General features: G+C 37.2%; 1 protein-coding gene across 2 annotated transcripts in view; it reads left to right on the top strand.

The window, feature by feature from the left end:
- Positions 1-19,497, top strand: part of Nr1h4 (nuclear receptor subfamily 1 group H member 4) — a 49,437-nt gene extending 29,940 nt beyond the window's left edge. For both annotated transcript variants that reach the window (XM_026397639.2, XM_026397637.2), the window contains exons 7-9: positions 2,007-2,153; positions 17,442-17,555; positions 19,208-19,497. In XM_026397639.2, coding sequence (XP_026253424.1) covers positions 2,007-2,153; positions 17,442-17,555; positions 19,208-19,449 — 503 coding nt within the window. In that variant the 3' untranslated portion in view covers positions 19,450-19,497. The remainder of the gene's footprint in view (positions 1-2,006; positions 2,154-17,441; positions 17,556-19,207) is intronic.
- Positions 19,498-20,321: the final 824 nt, after the last annotated feature.

Raw genomic sequence — 20,321 nt, 5'->3', positions numbered from 1 at the left:
GATCAAAAAACAGGATTACATAAAAGTGAAAACTGTGTGTGCTGGGAGGAGCTGAGAAAAGGAAAGAAATGTGATATTTTTGGTTATTTATGGGAAAGGATTTTTCAGTTCAAATGGTCAGTTGATCTTGAATCAAGAAATAATTGAAGACAAAGAAATCTTATTCATACGAAGGTAGCTTACGTGAAAGCAATGGCTATATGTTAACATTTCTTCAAAATTCTCAGTGCCTAGCCTAGTTCCTGAGGGAGAGTACATTTAATGTATATTCAATGAGTAAAGCAGAAGGAAAACAATACAAATACAGGAGAAAATATGATGCAAAAAAATAAACCCTCAAGAAGGAAAAATTATTTAAAAACAATTGCAGAAATTACAATGTTATTATATTCAACAATATAACATCGATACTGAAAGGGTATTTTCAGAAGATTCCAGTTGAGTGTTTCCCTTTAGTTCCCTGAGCAGACCCTGTGTCAGGCTCTGTCCAGGGTGCTGGAGACCCAGAGGGGAGTAGAGCATGGCTCCTCCTCTCAAAGGAGCTCTTGGATACTCAAAGATAATAATGGCATGGTTTTTTTTTTGTTTTTTGTTTTTTTTTTTTTTTTGGTGGTATGTGGGATTGAACAGCCCAGGGGTGCTCTATCACTGAGCTACATCACCAGTCCTCTTAATTTTTATTTTGAATCAGGGTCTCATTAAATTGGTCAGACTGACCTTAAACTTTTAATCTTTCTGCCTTAGCCTCCCCAATCACTGGAATTACAGTGTACGTGGCAGGATAATGACTCTTAATCATTAGCATTGCTGTCTTCTTTAAATTTTGATTGCAGTTTAATTCCTTCCTAAGCCATGTAGATCCTAATGGTATTAATTACCTCTATTAATGTGTGTGTGCACGTGTGTGTGTGTGTGTGTGTGTGTGTACCAGCATGAACACAAATTTGTGTTTTTCCCTCTTTGATTCAATCATTCAATTATCCAACAAATAATTTTCAGGTACCTATGATGTGCCAGACATTGTGGATACAACAGTAATAAAACAGACAAAAATCTGTGCCCAGAGAAGTTTATACTCCAATAGACATGGCAGACAATGAACAAATAAGCAAATAAACCTATAATATCATGTTGGGTGGTGGTAAGTTCTATGAACAGATATAAACCGGGTAGGGATTAGTGAGTGCTGGGGAGACGATTTTAGTAGGGTACCCTTAAAACAGAGATCTGATGGCACTGAGGAAGTAGAGCATGGATATATCAGGGAAGAGCATTCATCCCCCAGCAAATGCAGGCTCATGGGTTCATAGCAGAACCAGGTTGTCAGTGTGGCTGATGCACAAAGAATGAAGGAAGAAGAAGAGAATGAGGTCATCGAGGGTGTTGGGACTTTACACACATGCCTGGATAAAGACTTTGCATTTTCCAGGTGGTTTTATATGCCTTCAGGCTGGTGATTTGTTCCTATATTTGTCTGTTTTCCTCTACTTTGTATGATAAGTCTTAAACTCAGAGAAGATACCTAAATTTGACTCTGATAGAATTTTGGTGGAGGAATGCTACTCGTTCTCTAAATTTTGACTAAAGACCCATGAATTGGCTGAATATTCTGGATACGAATTAACATTTTTTTTTCTAGCTGTGGATGCTTTCATTCTTCAGAGTTGACACTGCACAAGTAAACTAATGACTCAAAGATAATCTGCCAGCCTCTTGTTTCTCAGGGTTGCCTCATTTGAATTGGTCTGTCTCAGCCAGGTATTTGGCATGGTCTTGACAATTCTTTTTGCTTAACTTGTCCAATAAATCCAGCTTCTATTTTGGGGAGTACAAAAAATACTCAGTGGACTCAAGCTAAATATCCAATCACAAAACAATTATAAAATTGCTTTATAGAAATGTTTTATCAACAGTGATGGTGGTGATAAAATCTTAATATACATATAAAATGTGAAATATTATACAAACAACTCCTTGATTCTGATTTGATTATCATCTATACTCAGGATTTCAGACTTTGGACCATGAAGACCAAATTGCTTTGCTAAAAGGGTCTGCGGTTGAAGCTATGTTCCTCCGGTCAGCTGAGATTTTCAATAAGAAACTGCCAGCTGGACATGCTGACCTATTGGAAGAAAGAATTCGGAAGAGTGGTAAGTGATTTGATTAATGGTAAAGAGTTTGTTTATGCAACTAAACATTGGTATACCCCAGGAAGGTAGGCTCTTATCTGCCTTATGCAACATTATATGTCCATCATGCCTAGCATGAAGAATGGCATTAATAGATGGGTCTTTTGGAGTCTTGGTTCAAAAATCTGTTTTGTAATAGCAAAATACTAAAAATTTTCTCTTTACTGCATTAAGATGAGATGTTAAAGGAAGCCTTTTGAAAAGACTGAAAAATTAGTCTGATTAAAAAAATAACACAGAGGAGCTGAATTTATTCATTACAGAAATATTTATTTATTCAAAAATTTCAGGTGAAATAGACTAGATTCCAGCTACTATTATCCAATTATCTGTCACTATTCAAAATAAAATAAGAAGCATTTTCAATGGCAATTTTTATATATCATTTACTGGGTTCCAGATTCTGTTCTAAATACTTTTCATATGATTTCATTATTTTTTTATAAAACCCTCTGATATAAGTACTATTATTGTTTCTGTTTTTACAGATGAGGAAACTGAGATAGAGAGAAGTTAAATAACTTTCCCAGAGATGGATAGGAAATCTGACTTCAGAAGTCATGTGTCTTTTTCTTTTTCTTTTTGCAATGGCAGAAGTTAAACTCAGGTCCTTGCATGTGCAAGCAAGCCATGCATCTTAATATCTGTATTGCACTACCTTTCAAGAGATGAAAAGAAATAATAGCACATGTAATTCAGTTTAACTTATTATGTAGTAATACTGTAACAGAGAGGATCAAGAAATATTGAGATGAGTTTCTAGAAATTCTGAACAATTTGTCTTAGGAGAACCTTAAAATATAATATGTTCTTATTTTCCTTAAGGACTTTATGTCTGAGTTGGGGGAGGAGGGCAAATGAGATGAGATGACTTCTCACAATCTTATCATTCTGTGATTGGTTGGAATAAGTTTAAAGACTTTTGAAAGTATTTTAGAATAGAGATTGGAATGAGTGTTCAGACTATTCTGCATCTGTGATATAGTGATATAAATAAGCTAATTGAAGTATCGAAAATTATTTTTTTTAAAGCTGTCTTTCCATAGTCATTATGTTTTCTCCTCTTGGTCAAAAACTGAAAATTAAAAAAAAATCCCTGTTCTGTGTTACTAAACATACACAAAACAAAACAAAATCTAGAAGTAGAATTACATCACCAGTAGAGTTTTTAAAAACATACCTTTTAAAGATGCATTGTTCTTACACATCCATTGATGTATTGGTTTAACAAATATTGAAGGGCAAGGTACCAAGGTGGCAGTGAAGAGAAGAGTTGAACATATTGCTTCTCTATGAAGTTTATCATCTAGTGGAAAGAGATGAACCACATATAGTTAAAACAGAATGTGAAAGAGAAGAGCTGAGAGAGAATTACTTCTAGTTGAGAAGATTTCTAGCCTGGAAAGGTTTCCTTAGCACTTAAGCAAGGCCTTGAATGAAATTTGATTTGGATGACCAGGGTGGAAACTGAGGAGAGAAGGACCAGTGTGGGTAAAGGAGTTGAGGCTAGAAAGCTCTCAGGATATGTGCATGCAGAAGAGGGAGATGCTGAGTTGGTTGGATGAAGGGTAACAGTGAAAAAAACAAGAAGGGGAGAGGGAGGCAAAATCAGAGGGTTGAGGGATTTGAATGTTGAGCTAAACATTTTGTTATTTTCTAAGTCATGGGGAGACGTTTAATTTTTTTTTTAGCAGAGGGAGAATTCAGAACCAAGTTTTACAAGTCTTCTAGCAGTGCTAGTATAGATTGGGAGACACTTGTAAGGAGGCAAGAGGTTTGAAGGGTCTGACCCTGATGCTAGGAAAAAAGGAGAGAAGGGAACAGATCTGAGGGATATAGTGTCTCATCTTTTCACCCTTTGTGTTGTCAAGAAACATAGATTGTAGTCCATATTTCTAAAGTGTAGATTAAGGCCCAGAACAGGTAGGAGATAAAAAATCTATCAGATTTTATTTGCCAAATAAATGTCAAGTGATAGATGTTATTACCTATTTGTACTGGATCTTAATTTAAGTGTGTGTGTGTGTGTGTGTGTGTGTGTGTGTGTGTGTGTGTCCAGGCTAAGGGGAAGGGGTTGAATCAGCTAACCTCCAGGACACCATTCTGTTCTATATTTCTTACCACTTTTCTTCTCTTAAACAATTCAATTTTTCTGATTGGTAGTTGACCAACTATTTAAGCATCCTGATTTTAAAGCTGCAATCAGTTATAGACAGTTCAACCTAGGAAGGAATTAAAGGATATGAGCTGAATTTTCATGTGTATGAACTTCAGTATTAGTTTAGGCTACTGAATATAAATAGATGATTTCTCTTTTGTAGAAAACTGTGACTTTCACCTGTGATGGATAAAAACCTCATTTGCTTAACTCAGCCATTTATTAGGTTCTGGCTTCCATGGACTGTGGCAGGGCTCTCTTTTAAAAAAATCCATGAGTCAAATCTAAGTTATAAGTTAAACAATAATGGATGATGACTAATGTGGGAAAATATTACTCATTTTATACAGAGGCCTCTTCAACTCTCAAAGGATCCTGTTACAGTTAATGTGTGTTTGGATTCCAGAGATGATGGTGATTACGAATACTGACTGGTATCTGGCTTGAATCTAAGCTCCAATACTTATTTATTGTGTTCCCCCCACCCAACACACTTTTCCTTAAAGTTATTGAATTAGACCCTGTAACTATTTGATCTTTTTGAAGTCATGTCTAACTGTATTATTTGTTCTTCACCTTGCCTTTGTTTTGATATTACAAACTTCATAAGGCAAGATCTGCCTCTTCTTGAGTCAGTATTTTATCCCAGGCACCTAACACATGCTTTCCTGAATAGGTGCGCAGCAAATATCCCTTGAATGAAAGAGTGAATGAATGAATGAGTGAGTGGAGACTTGTCTGCAGCTGCCTGGTCCATTCATTTAATTTTCAAGTGGTTCTTCCCTTAGGATCAAAGATACTGATATCCCAGACTGACAACTAAATAATAAAAAGTCCTTTTTTTCCAGACCTTTCCTGTAGCAATTTTGGGGATAGATACCTCTTTTGCATTTGAGTGTAAGCAAAAGAAAGTGTTTGGGCACAGGAGCTCTCTGTGTTCTCTCTTTCCTCCTCTTCTAAAATGAGTCACTGAAACTTGATTCAGGTGCCAGGCAATGAACATGGGTATAATTTCTGCCGTACGAACGGAAGTGGTTTGATGAGAGGGCATCTGACGGGGAATTATCCAGCAGCTTTTTCATCACTCTCTCTTCTGGGTGCTCAGCTCCATTTTCTTTTCTTTGCCTGTTCCTGTCAGATCTTTTGGCTCCTGAGCTAAGTCAGGAGGTGCCATTTCTTTCTTTCTTTTTTTTTTTTCAACATTTGTTTTAGTTGTAGGTGGACGCGATAACCTTTATTTTTTTTATGTGGTGCTGAGGATCAAACCCAGTGCCTCACGCATGCTAGGCCAGCGCTCTACCGCTGAGCCACAACCCCAGTCCAGGTGGTGCCATTGCTATAATGACCTCCGAGGGGACTGGGTTCCTTCCCCCACTCAGCTGAGGTGGGGAAAATCTCTCCCACGGTGACTGAACTGAGAGCAGCGGCGGCAGCAGCAGCAACAACAATAACAACACAGTTTTCCAAAAAGCTTTACTGAGATACTTAGAGATGTTTACAAAAGGTATGCCTTCAATAATGAATGGATCCGTTAATTATAGTGCTAAAAGAAAATAATCATTCAGCACCTACTATATGTCGGACTTTATTCTAGATGTGTGACCTCTGGGTCCTACAAGAAGCTGATCGCACTTGTGATGCTCAGTCACGGGCTGGGAGGAGACTGGTGTCAGTGTGTCCTAAAGGTCACGGGGGCACCAGCTGAAGGTCATCATTCTACAGTGCTCCTACTATGAGCTCCTCAAGGGAGAACTGAGTGGGGCATCTCCATGGCCAATGTCATGCTTCACAACAACATCTAACTGGCTCTTCATAACATTTGGAGGCAGGATATTATGAATCCTCTTACAGACCTAGATCCTGTTTATACCAATTACTTCCTTCCTTCAAAATCTCCATCCTAGCCATTTTTTTCCCCTCTGACATTATCCTTAACTCTCAGCTCATTGTTTTTACTGATTCAATAATATCTCGCTCCCAAACAACCTCCATTCAGTGACTGTCCATCTACCGACCCCCCAGCCATTGACTCTGACCTCACTTGCTTCAGGACCTTAAGATGAGGATTCATGGTCCATCAATCTGATCACTTCCTTAGGCCATTCACTGGATATCCTCAACTCCTTGCCTTTTTGTCCCCATCCCTGACTGAACACAACTCTCCACCTACTCTGCCTGGAGCTGAGAACTGTGGCAACATGATTTGGCTTGCTTTACGTCACTGATCACACCCTTCAAGTGTGTGTCCATTTATTCCTCTTCTCTAGGCAATTCACTCCAGTTGTCCTGGGAGCTGCCACCTTATACTTTCTCTCTTTTCAGACTCCCAGCATTCCTCCCTCTCCATTCTCAACTGATGACCTTGCTGGGAGAAGGTAGATTTAAGAAGAGGCCAAAGGAATTTGGTCTCATGGAAGTTCTGTCATGCTTAAAGGGAAAGGGAATCCCCAGCTTCATCAATATGTCAGAATGGGGATTAGATGCAGCATAGGGATCCCCAGAGGTTCCCGAGTCTGGGCCAGGGATGAGCCTACTGTGAACATGGAGTGGTTCTAGCTATGAAGACACAAAAGCTTCAAGGACTAAGGTCAGGCAGGTGTTTCTATCTAGGCTTCTTTGAATTCTGGCTACCCAGTGTTTCTGGAGCTTCTCTCCAGTATATCAGCAGGAAAAAAATAATTATCCTATTCCTCCCTTTATCAAATTGAGTGCTTTTCAAAGACCTAGTCTTTTTTTTTAATTATTTGTTAATTTTAGTTACACATGGCGGTATAATGTACTTTGACATATCATACGTTCATGGAATGTAATTTCACATTTTTGTGGCTGTACCTGATGTGGAGTTACACTGATTATGAATTCACATGTGAACATGGGAAAGTCATGTCTGATTCATTCTACTGTTTTTCCTATTCCCATCCCCACTCTCCTTCCTTCATTCTCTTTGTCTAATCCAATGACTTCTACCTCCCCACACCCCCACTTATTGTGAGTTAGCATTCACATATCAGAGAGAACATTAGGCTTGATTTTGGGGGATTTGCTTATTTTACGTAGCATGATAGTCTCCAGTTCCATCTATTTACCAGCAAATGCCATAATTTCATTCTTTTTATGACTGAGTAATATTCCATTGTGTATATATACCATATTTTCTTTATCCATTCATCTGTTGGAGGGCACCTAAGTTGGTCCCATAGCTTAAGCTATTGTGAATTGAGCTGCTATAAACATTGATGTGGTCAGAGGCCTAGTTTTTTTTGCCTGAAGAACATTTCTAAGTGATGATTAATTTTAGAGATGACTGGCAGTCTCTTAAGAATGCCTGAAGAATAGTCAAACCCTTAGAATTCACATCATCATTGTAGATGCACATCCTCATATTTCTGAGGTTGCTAATATATCAGCTCTCTTCTCCCTCCATGAGCCCCACATCAGTTCAGAATCCCATCATTTCCATTTGCCCCATCCAGTATGGTATCTGTCTAGTAACAGTGAAATATGGTTTCTTCTGGTACCTGCATTCATTGATCGACTCACTCATGTTTTTGCAAGACAATTTTTTTGAGTGTTGCTATGGCCGGGTACACTGGGGATACAAAGATCAATAAGATACAGATAAAGTCATGATTCTAAAGGACTTCATCTGCTTTGGGGAAATAGAAAATAAATAATCACAACAGTCATGTAAAATTTATGTTAGAGGTTTGGCTTTCATAACAGAGACCAAAAATAGAGAGAGCTGAAGCAAAATAGACACTGTCTTGCAATGATGTGGGCATAAGGAGAACAGAGGTGATAGGTAGCTTCAGAGGGTCTTTCTGGGTCTGCCATGAAAGGCACTGACTTCACCCTAAGATTCAAAATAACTCCCTCTTCCTCCTCCTCCTCCTCCTCCTCCTCCTCCTCCTCCTTCTTTTTGGTACATTCACATTACAAACAGTAAAGAGGGCAAGGGAGAAAAGAACGGCACATCCTCCCTGTGAGAGAATGATCCAGAAGCTGTACATGTGATTCTGACATTTCCTTAGCAAGACCTTCTTCATCACATCTAAATTCAACGAAGCCATGTGCCCAGGAAAAATGTTAGTTTTGCACAATGACACAGTGGTTCTCTAATGTGGATGATTGTCCCAAAATCCACACTCAGAGGACATTGGCAGTCTAGAGATATTTTTGATTGTCACAATGGGGGGAGGAGCCACTATGACAGTAGGTAGAGGCCAGGAATGGTCAACATCCTATAGTACACAGGATTGCCCCTGCCCCTATAAAGAATGATCTGGTCCAAAATGTCAGTAGTGCCAAGACTGAGAAACTCTGCTCTAAAAGAAGAAAATGGATGTTGGGGGCAGTTTAGCAATGTCTTCTATATGATGATTCCAGCAGCAAATATTTGTGAAAATACGCAGTAATTGGATACCTTATGAGATTTTCTATTCATTTCTTGAGTTGTCATTAAACAAATATACACTGAATGCAAGTGCTTGTTTTAAACAAGGTACTGTATAATGAATTAGATATGGAGATGAGGATACATGATCTTCATCCTTCAGCATCTTGTAGACTATTGGGAAGTGGACGAGCAAATATGAGGATATATATAAAATGAAATTGGAGCATAAAGGAATATCTGCCTTCCTAAGTCTACTTGGTGAGTTAGGATGGGCTCAAAAAATTAATAATTGGCTGGGTGCAGGGGCATATGCCTATAATCATAGCTGTGTGAGAGGCTGTGGCAGGAGGATTGCAAGTTCAAGGGCAGCAAGTTCAAAGTCAGCAACATAGCGAAGCCCTAAGCAACTTAGTGAGGCTGTCTCAAAATAAAAAAAATTTAAGAAATGGGCTGGGGATATAGTTCAGTGGTTGAGTGTCCCTGGGTTGAATCCCTAGTACCAAAATAATAATAATAATAATAATAATAATAATAATAATAATAATAAATAATTGAATCATGCAGGATGACTGGGAATTTAACAGCCACAAAAGTCTGAGAAAGGCATTCCAAGCAGAAAGAAACAGAATCACTATGATATAATATTATATGTCACATATAATATTATACTATGATATAATATTTCTATAATATAGAAATAGTGCAGATAATATAGAAATAGTGAATGACTATCCATATATAGAATTTATAAGCGCTTCAGTGTTTTAGACAGCAATATTATTAAATGGAAGATGTAGCAAGTGCTAGATTACTGAGGGCACTGAATGCCACCAAAGTAGTTTAATTTAGTTCTTACACAGTGGACAGCCTTGGTAATACTCTGAGCATATATGACATGACCATAGCTATACCACAGGTATAGCTTCTTTCTAGCTTGAAGATTTGAATGAAGATTTGGAGGTATTGAGACTACAAGGAAGATCTATAAAGAGACTAATGTAATATATAAGTGAGAAATCATGAAGTTCTTCCAGGTTTAACATATATACTCATAAAAAAAACCAAAAAACTTTGCTCTCCTGTCATAAGTTTCGGTACTTGTGATTCTTTAGGTTTCAGAAAAGATCAAGAATTCAGTTTTCTACAATATAATCTGTACAAATAAATATGCATGCATTATGGTTTCTACCTGGAATGTCCCCCTCCCCTGAAGCTTAGATTTAGCCACCAATGCAGCAGTGTACAGAGGTTGGGCTTTTGAGAAGTGATTGAATCATGAAGGCTCTAACCTCATCAATGACTAATACATTTGATGGATTAGCAATTGGAATGAACCACTGTGGGGAGATGGAAACTGTAGGCAGGTGGGGCATGTTTGGAGGAAGTAGGTCACTAGGGATGTGCTCTTGGGGTCTGTATCTGATCCCTGGCCTCTTCCTTGCGCTCCCCCTGCCCCACCTTTCCATCACGATGTTTCTATCTTGGAGTCACCTGGTCCACAGACTGAAACCTCTGAAATCACGATCCAAAATGAATCTTTCCTCTTCTAAGTTGTTTGTGTCAGGTATTTCTGCCACAGCAATGAAAATTTGACTAACACAGCACGTCTCTAGTTCAGAATAAGATCCTATCCCCAAATATCAACCACATATTGTGACAATAAAAACCATCCAAACTCATGTGCTGCTTCATATTTTATTATCCATAATGCTGTTTCTTCTATTTATTAATATGAATTTCCCCCCCCCCCTCCATGGATTTTCAGAACACTACCTCTTCCACATACTACATAAAAGCCTGATCTTGCACGGTGACCTTTCAGAAATTTTCATTCTTCTGCTAATGTAACATGTTCTTATTTCTATTGTATGTTTAATTCTAGAATAACACAACCTCTCAAAGTTCCCCTGTTTATGCCTGCAGAACTCTTTAAAGAATAAAATGTGAATTTTCTCTCCTCATTCTTCAAATTCATACTCTTTTGTTTTCTATTATTCCATTTCACTTACATGCACAAAGATACTGTCTCATCTGATGCTTTTACTTAATGAGAGTTACAGTTTTTGTTTATGTTAATGGAAGCTTCAGAACATATATATGACATAATCTGTGGTTGGATTGTTTTTACACTATTGTGCAGCAATAATTTCATTCCTAATGGACTGTTATAATGCAAACTAGGTTTTTAAGCTAGAATTTTTAATAAAAATAGGAATAATCAAAAATGATGCCATAAAACACAATAGTGGTTACACTGAATCGATTTACTTTTTAACAGTAAGGAAATTAGCAATAACCTCTTATGGAACAAAGCAAGTTTTTTCTGTTCTTTTCAAATATAAATAACTCCTAAATTTTATAGGCTTTCCCCCTTTTTTTTAGGTCCCCCAATAGACATAAATGAAGTATTCAGTTCAGAGAGTATTATTCAGGAATACACAATCATCTTGTTGGTACTCCCAGTGGCTCCTGTAGGTAGGTGTCAGATTCGTATTTTATAGAATGGGAAATGGACTTAGAGAGGCTGGATAACTTGCCCAAGGTCCTACAGCCCATAGTAGAGTTCAGGAAGTGACTTTGGGTGTTCTAACTGCAAGCCCAGTGCCTTAACTACACGCTGCAACTGTCACTCACCAAGGTCTAATATAGACCCAGAAAATCAGCTGCTGCCTTTCAATTGAGATGGAAAGTATAAGCAGCAGCTAACAATGTCAAATTGCTTTTAAATAAATGATAAAATAAATAGAGACAATGAGGTCAGAGAAAGAAGATATTAGAGAGATGAAGTTGTAGCTAGTTAGTAGTACTATATACTAAAATATACTGTGCCTGTTTTTCTGTTCTTTAAATATGTGTATTGTGTGTATAATTTTACTGCTTTTGGCTTTGTAACATACACAAGCAAAAATAATAAAAAGAATTAAAAATTTCCCAAGAAGCAGCAGTAATCTGATGATCAGTTCAAATACTGTCTTTCAAAGAAAGGTTGGAAATGTAAAGGAACAAATGAGAAAATATAAGGAAGGTAAAATGCTTAAAGTTTAGAATTCTTACTATTTTAATTTGAAAGTGATCACATGATAATTTTGACAATGGACAACTTGGAGCTCAATTATAGGAAAAATTTTTCTTTCAAATGGACAGGAAGTATTAAAGGAATATGAATTGGTATTCATTGTTCCTTAGCTGTATTCCCCAAAGTCCTTTGTACTTGCTCATTTTTGGACATCATGTATTTATTTATGCATCTGTCTCTTCTGTTAATCTGTTAATTGCTTGAGGACTTTATATTCCTAGCACTACCACCGTGCCTGGGACATAACAGGCATACAAATATTGGTGAAGTTTGTTAGAATGAATCTTAAACTTGACAGTCCAAACGTTGGCAATTCCAAGTACCAGTAAGGCCTAATACAAAGAATGTCATTTATTAACTATTTTAAATGAAATATTTTATATTTATAGTAGGTTTTTAAAAAAATGCTAATGCAATGACAGCACCTTTTTTTTTAGGACTAAGAGTGTGGCACAAATGACTCACTGGATAATTTTGCAGATGGAACTTTTCTTAGCACCTCAAGAATGTTCCTATTGTCCTTATGACATCTCTTGCCCAATCACATTTCACAGCTATGTCATCTTTGTCACAAGGAACCAACAAAACACAATACTTCCAAATTTAACAAATATTTATTAATCTCTTGCCACATCTCCACAAAGATGATATTATTAGAGATACAGGGATGAATAAGAAACATCTATGGAGTAGCCTTTATGGACCAGGCACATTCCAGGCACTGGAGATGCAGTAATTGGTTCGTGCTCTTATACAATATATATATGGTGTTTTATACACCAGTAGAAAGGAGAGATACAAATTGTAATAGGTATCATAGAATTGAACATGGAAAGTAAAGCAACTAATTCTGCTTCACTGTTGAACTTGGCTTTGGAACATGGGTAGGGTGCTTTACCCTAACAAGGACCCTGTATTATGTTTCAGGGGACAAAATGTGAAGACATAAAACATGTTTCTCATTTATTAGGAGAGATCCCTATTAAAATGCTGGTGGTTGAGGGTAACAGAAAAATCTAACCCAACATGGCCTTAAAAATAAGGAAATGTGTTAACTCAAATGAGGAAGGGTGGCAGCAGAATTGGTTAATCCAGGGGCTCTGCACATCACCAGAAACACAGTTCCTTTTCCTCTGCTAACCTTGGTGTGTTGGCTTCACTCTCAGGCAAGTTCTCCTCCTGGTCATCTAATGGCCACAGCAGTTCCAAGCTCCACAATGGCCAAAGGAAAGAGAGGAATGAGTCCCAAGGTTGGAAATCTCTCTAAGGAGCATCCCAGTAGAGATTTCCCCTTCAGTCTCATTAGCCAGAATTGCACTGCTCTTCCTGACTACACCAACCTCTGCTATGGGAAATGACTGTGGGTGGGAGCCAGGATCTCCCTCCACCTACATGGTCATGAGGCTGGGCTGGGGAAGGTAGATATGTAGTGTAGGCAACAAACTGAATCACCTTTAGGAACCCAGAAGTTAGTTCAGAAGAAAGCTTTGGGAGGGCAAGAGTTTAGTCTGAAAGGAAAGCAGAAAGCAGAAAGCAGATACAACCTTGTATGTTATGTCAGAGGCTTATGGGATGGCATCATTACTGAAAGAATTAAAAAATTACATAGGTCTGCAAAAAGCCTCATTTTTTAACAAGGTGGGATCCTCAGTTAAAGTAAATCAAAAAGAGGTATTTACAAAACTGGAAATTGGTCTTGTATAATATGTATCCTTGTATATAATACACACTCACACATACAAATAAGCCACTTTTTTTGTTGTGGTTCCTAATTAAGGCTAGGAAGTTAATTTGGAGACAAAAGACAATTCATTTTAAAATAAAGCAAGATAGTGTTAATTGTGTCAAATGGTTATTCTCTAAGAGAATATTTCTGATAATTGAATAATTTATTCATCCATCACAGAACTCTTTAAGGGAAAATAAATAAACTAGGGAGTAAAAATAGAAATTTTGTTGTTATTTTAACAATTTCAGAGTTTTTCATGGCAAAGTCTTGGCAACTGAGTTAGAAAATAGCCCCCTCTAGTGACCAAAAATCAACTAATTGGTCACAAGAGCAAAAACGAAGCAAATTTTAAGAAAGCAGTTAGGAAGTAGGAGGAAGCTGAAAAAACTGGAAAAGGCTGCCCCCTTCAGGATAATGTTGTCATTACACTTATTTTAGAAATCCCTGGTTCCCAAAATCTTGAAAACACACCCTTAGTTTTTGTGTGGTTAATGATTGTTGACTCTACTTTCCAAAGCACATTTATATTTGATTCATCCTATTGGAAAATTATTATTTTTTAAGAACTCTATTATTGGTTTTCTACATTTTTCTATATTTATAATACTGGGCTTTTACAACTTGCACAAAATGAAACATAATAAACATTTTAACTCAATTTTCCTCAAATAGTATCAACTATAATTAGATAGCTAATTAAAGTAACATTTTTGAAGGCTAAGTGGGGATTTAGAAAGACAAATGAACCAGGAAATTAGGTATTCAAAGATGATTTCTAAAAATTGGACATTTTAAAATCAGCTGCCTTGAATATCACTTCCAAATTGCATGTACTATTTAAGATTATGGCATAGTGATGAATTATTATTTTAGGTAACTATGACTGGTGGATAAAGTCCATGCATGCTCAAGAGAGCATAAAGACAGCCATTTTTTGAAGTTAGAAATGAAAATCTTAGTGAGAAAAATTCAGATTTTAGTTTACCTTTAATATCTGGGAATCTTTTGAGGCAAATCACTGATCAGCTTATTTGTATTCCTTCTCAGTCATATACAGAATGATTTTCTTTAAAAAACACATAACTTTGTAAAGGTAAAATTAAATTTAATCTAAGGCTAAAATGAACTGAGTTTAAGATGAACTAATCTGTGGATTGAGTTCACCTGAATAACAACAGTAGGTTTTGTGCTTATTTGCTCTAACATTTATCAAGGGTTTTTTTTATGAGCCAGGCATTGTGCTAAACACTCTTGACACATTATCTCATGCAATCTTTTTGTTATATAATTCACAGTTCACAGATAAGAGACCTAAGGCTTAAAAAGTTTAAGCATTGTGCCCAAGACTAAGTTGTGGAGTCAGACTTCACTCAGAGCTGGCGCATGGCCTCCTACGCACTGTGTTGAGAGCCAGGACTTGTATTTCTAGACTCACATACTCCAGTCCACAGCTTTTTAAACTGTATCCAGTTTGGTCGTGGGGATTCAGTTCAATCTGTGACAGCTGAATAAAGGGCACCCTTCCACATGATGAAATCCCCAAGTTGCTCAACAAAGACTTTGTTGTCAAGAGAGCCCACTGGGGTCAATTAAAGAATCAGAAGTAAAGGGGAGAAGAGTGTGGTACATTGACTAGAGAGGGAAAGGCCCAAGATTTATTTGGGGAAGATTCTTCATAGTCTTCTAAAGTGAAGATTTAGACTTTCTAATAAATTCACTTTCTATAAAGTGTACCAATAAAATTGATAATTGTACTCTTCAGCATTCAGAATCAAATTTTATTTTGGTTCAGTTCAGCCAAGGCTCTTTGGCTTTAGATCCGGTTTGGAAAGGAATAGAGCAGTCTGTTCTCATCTGGACCAATCCTGGGAGATGCATCCTCATCTTAATTCATCTATAAGTCACATCACAGTATTTTCTGTTTCCTTGATTTCCCAGCCAAAGGCCCTTCTGGAGTAGAGCCATGCACAGAACAGGCACCAAGCTGATATTTGTTGATTGAGCAGACACAAAGAAATCTTAACTTATGAAGAGGAGTAAGCTAGATAAAGGAGAAAAATGATATTCCAAGGAGAGAGAACAATACATCCAGAAACAGAACAGATTGAATTGTTATGGGAACAAGTGGCTGAACATGGCTAGACATAAGGGTGCTGGATAGAAAAGCAGTGGCAGTTTAGACAAAGCCCACAAGCTTTGGTTTGAATTCTGGTTTACCTCTCACTGGCTGTGTGACTTTGGACAAGTCATATACCTCTCTGTATCTGCTTTATGAGATGTTAGAAAGATTAATTATTGCATAAGAAGTACTTAGAACAGTGCCTAAAACATAATAAGTACTCAACAAATATGGCCTCCTACTATTACCAGGGGTGGGTTCTGGGGGGGGTTGTCTTATAAAAAGGGTCCTTACATAATAAAATTGCTGCCTAATGCTATTTTTAGAACTCTTTGTTAGAATCTTGTCTCTTGGCTGGAGCAAACAGTCAATGCTAGGACTTATGGGGATTTCTTTCCAGAGACTCACCAATGGATCAGATATCAGTAGGTTTGTAAGAAGTGGGGAGATGTGTGTGGTTTGAATTTTATGAAGGTCATTCTGGTGTCCTGGATAGAGGATAGATCAAAGAGGAACATGAAACAAAGAAGGTATCTGATGATACAGGGAAAAGGAAAAGAGAAAAAAAAGACAGTGCCACAGTTTGTTTGTTTGTTTGTTTTTTTACAGTTTGCATAGACCAGGTGCTGGCTCTCCATAGGTAGGAGACAAGAAAGTTACAGATGTTCACTAAAACAGGTGCACACCAGAACTAAACGTGTGCCAGATTTAGTGTTTTGGAAAACAGAAAGAGAGCCTGTCACAAGTGTCTGTTGTGTTGTGTCGAGTGTCACAGTGACTATACAAACATGGAGGAGGCCCACACGGTTAGGGATGGCTGGGGCAGAGTCAAGGAAGAAAGTTAAAAATTTGTGGCAAAAATCATGGAAGTTGTAAGCCATGGAAAGACTTATAAGAAGTGGGGAGAAAGTGTGTGGTTTGAATTTTAGAAAGGTCATTGAAGAGGAACAAGGTGAAGACAGGAAGTCCTTGAGGGGGTACATTGAGGGGGTACTTGCAGTAACCCAGATGGAAAGAGATGGGACTTTAAGCTAACTCAGCCAGTGCCAGGAGACATGGAGAGTGGAGAGAGCAACAGGTGAGGGGAGAAGGGAGAATCCATAAGACCAGCCACCTGGGTCCCAGTTATCAGGCCTGGGCAATGGGGTGGGTAAAGATATCAGTTACTGAGAATGGCACACCAGGAAAGAAGTGGCTTTAGAGGAAGGTGAGAGAGTTCAGTACATGATATCTTTGATTTTGGACGTACTGAGTTTGAAGGGAACAGCCAAGTACCTTTGCCAAGTAGGCAGTGGGCAAGTAGGCCTGCTGCTCTGGCCAGAGATTGGAATCCTTTGATAGGAACACTGCCAGTGTATTCAACAGAGCTGTCAATACTTCTGGACTAAAGAACAACTTTTTTTGTCATTTGTTTAAGATGCCATCTATGCCTTGATTATAGATATAAATATTACACAAGATTTAACTAAGCTCCATCTAGAAAATGGTGAAATTTTGAAATTCTTTCTAGCAATTCAAAAGCATTATTATTTAATGTCAGACAGTAGTGACTGAAACAAAGACACGGCTGAAATCTGTACTTTGAGGATTTTATCAATTGGTCTTCTATGCCATGTTCTGCTTTTGACTGAATTTAAATTATATGATTATTTAAATGTGCACCTCTGGGGATAGAGATCATCATATGTTTATGTAATGTGTTTCTAGTTTTAAGCTTTTTAGTCCTTAAAAAATATTACTATAATTGTAATTTTTCAACCTTCTCGTGTAGGTATCTCTGATGACTATATCACACCTATGTTTAGTTTTTATAAAAGTATTGGGGAATTGAAAATGACTCAAGAAGAGTATGCTCTCCTTACAGCAATTGTTATCCTCTCTCCAGGTAATTTCAAGTTGGCATTAAATTTTTATACCTTTTGTTTTTTTCCCCTTGGCATAACAGTAATAATGTTTATTAAAGGAAATTTGGAAAACACAGAAACATAAAGGACAAATAAAATGCTCTGTAGTTCTACCATTCAAATAGAGCTATTGTTAACATTTTAGTGTATTTCTTAATCTTTTTTTTCCCAAACATCACCCTTGTGCATCCCGTGAATGCATGTTGAACATATACTATGTGCTAGACATTAGGGATATGATAAGATACAACTCCCATGAGGCTCACATTCTACTAGTACAAAGAAGATACTAAATGATGAAACTGATAAAAATAAATTTTCAGGAGATAGAAAATGCTTCCAAAAATGTAATGATGAGAATATAAGGAAAGAAAGTGGTAGGATAATGATATTTTAAATAGTGGTCAGAGAAGTCTTTTCTAAGTGGTTGACATTTGAGCAGGGTTATAAATGAAATTATTAGCCAGGCGTGGTGATGCACATCTGTAATTCCAGCAGCTCAGAAGGCTTAGGCAGGAGGATGACAAGTTCAATGTCTGCATCAGCAATTTAGTGAGGCCATAAGCAACTTAGCAAGATCCTATCTCAAAATAAAATATATAAAGGGCTAGGGATAGTCCTTGGTAGGTAAGCATCACTGGTATTGAATAAATAAATAATAAATTATGTACTTCATATAATAATAATAATAGAGAACATATTATGCTTTTTAAAAGTTTATAGCTTGTCAATAGACCTTTTCCAAGTCATTCCAATTATTTTACAGTTGTATTAATTTACAATTGTAAACTGTTATGATTATATTGGTAAAAGTTTGTTATAATGTGTGCATAATAATCCATTGTATGGATGTACAATTACTAAATCTTTACCATATGTTTATATAATGTGATGCTTCCGATTTTCTTGTCTTAAACAATATTGATACCTCTGTACGTAAAATTCACTTGTAAGTGTATTTGGGAGCAAGTAATGCCAGGATTGTGCCATGTTTAGGATTTGTAAAGCACAATTATAATGCTTGCCTTAAACTTTTTTTTTTTTTTTTTTTTTTAGGGCTGGGGCTATAGTTGAGTTGATAGAGTATTTGCCTCACATGCACAAGGCTCCCTGGGTTTAATCCCTAACACCACAAAGAAAAAAAATTATTAAGCCATTTTTATGCATGATATTGAGGCAGAAGCTAATTGCTCTTTTTCTTTTAAGCCATAAACAGTTAGTGAGAAAGAAAGAAAGAAAGAAAGAAAGAAAGAAAGAAAGAAAGAAAGAAAGAAAGAAAGAAAGAAAGAAAGAAAGACTGACTGACTGTTGGGCAGAACCTCCTCCTAAAATTACACACATAGATATTCTTTAACCCAGCAATTTCACCCCTGGGATTATACCCATCAGAAAGGGTACTTATATCTATCACATGGATTACCTTCAGGGGCTTTGGTGGGAGGGGACATTAAGGGGGATTCTTGGGAGCATTAGATGTTCATATCTTGATGTACATGTGATTGCATGGGTGTATATTAATTTGTACATTTTGAGTGTACATGTGCATTTCCCAAAAGTTAACCTTGCTATAATATGCCAAATTAACGCTTTCCCACTTTTTAATTTTGTCACTTTATTTTAAACTCTAAAACAGATAGACAATACATAAAGGATAGAGAGGCAGTGGAGAAACTTCAGGAACCACTGCTCGATGTGTTACAAAAACTGTGCAAGATTCATCAGCCTGAAAATCCTCAGCATTTTGCCTGTCTTCTGGGTCGCCTGACGGAATTGCGGACATTCAACCATCACCACGCTGAGATGCTGATGTCATGGAGAGTGAACGATCACAAGTTTACCCCACTGCTCTGTGAAATCTGGGATGTGCAGTGTTGAGCTCCTTTCCCCCCTTGTGATATAAATCTGATGTACGACTTCCCTTTATTTCATTTGTACCTGGTTTCACTCAAAAATCTTGATGAATATTTATGCAGTAATTATATAACTTCCACAGCTGTAAATATGAGGTTAGATAGAATTACTTCTCTATATTATATTTTACAAGGCTTCAGGGAATCCTACTTTCTAATTGGCATGCCCTGTTGCCTAATTAAATTGATTGTCACTTCTATTCTGTCTGTTGAACTGGGGGAAACCCATTTTGCTCTTTCTCTTACTCTATTGCTTCTATTTTGTTAAAGAGTTGTGTTCAATTTTAGCAATAAACTGAACATAATGGCAAAAGGCTCTTCTCTGGGAACAAAATTTGACAAATATTTCTTTAAGTGATGTAAGACATCCTGTAGAACTGGGGGGTGGTAATTTTTACAGGAAGATAAATCTTTATAACTAAATGGTCCTTTTCTCCAGTCTGGAGAAGTTATGGTGCACATTCTTTCATTTGTAATAGCCCTGTGATCATTTCATTTTCTTTGAAGTTCAAAGAGAATAGAATAGAGAAAAGTTAATGATTTTCATGTAAAATATCCCCTCGAGGCATCCCTTTTCTCCCTAGTTACAGTCTTGACACTGCATTTACAAATTGAGAGCAGGCAGTTAACTACAGTGAGGGAACATACCCTTATCTCTCTTTAAAGTGCTCACTAGTGGCTCCCGTGTATACAATTAATCACTTTTGCATTTGTTTTGTTTTGCTATTTGAAAACACTCCTACAGCTGGGTGCACAGCTGTTGTATACTTCCCCCAAAGCAGGAATTAGTTCATTTCCTTCCTTCATTGTTCTATGGCTGCTTTCTTCTCCCCATTA

The sequence above is a fragment of the Urocitellus parryii genome, chromosome 5 (assembly GCF_045843805.1).
Source record: "Urocitellus parryii isolate mUroPar1 chromosome 5, mUroPar1.hap1, whole genome shotgun sequence".
Classification (NCBI taxonomy): domain Eukaryota; kingdom Metazoa; phylum Chordata; class Mammalia; order Rodentia; family Sciuridae; genus Urocitellus; species Urocitellus parryii.
This window is presented reverse-complemented; position numbering and strand designations above follow the sequence as displayed.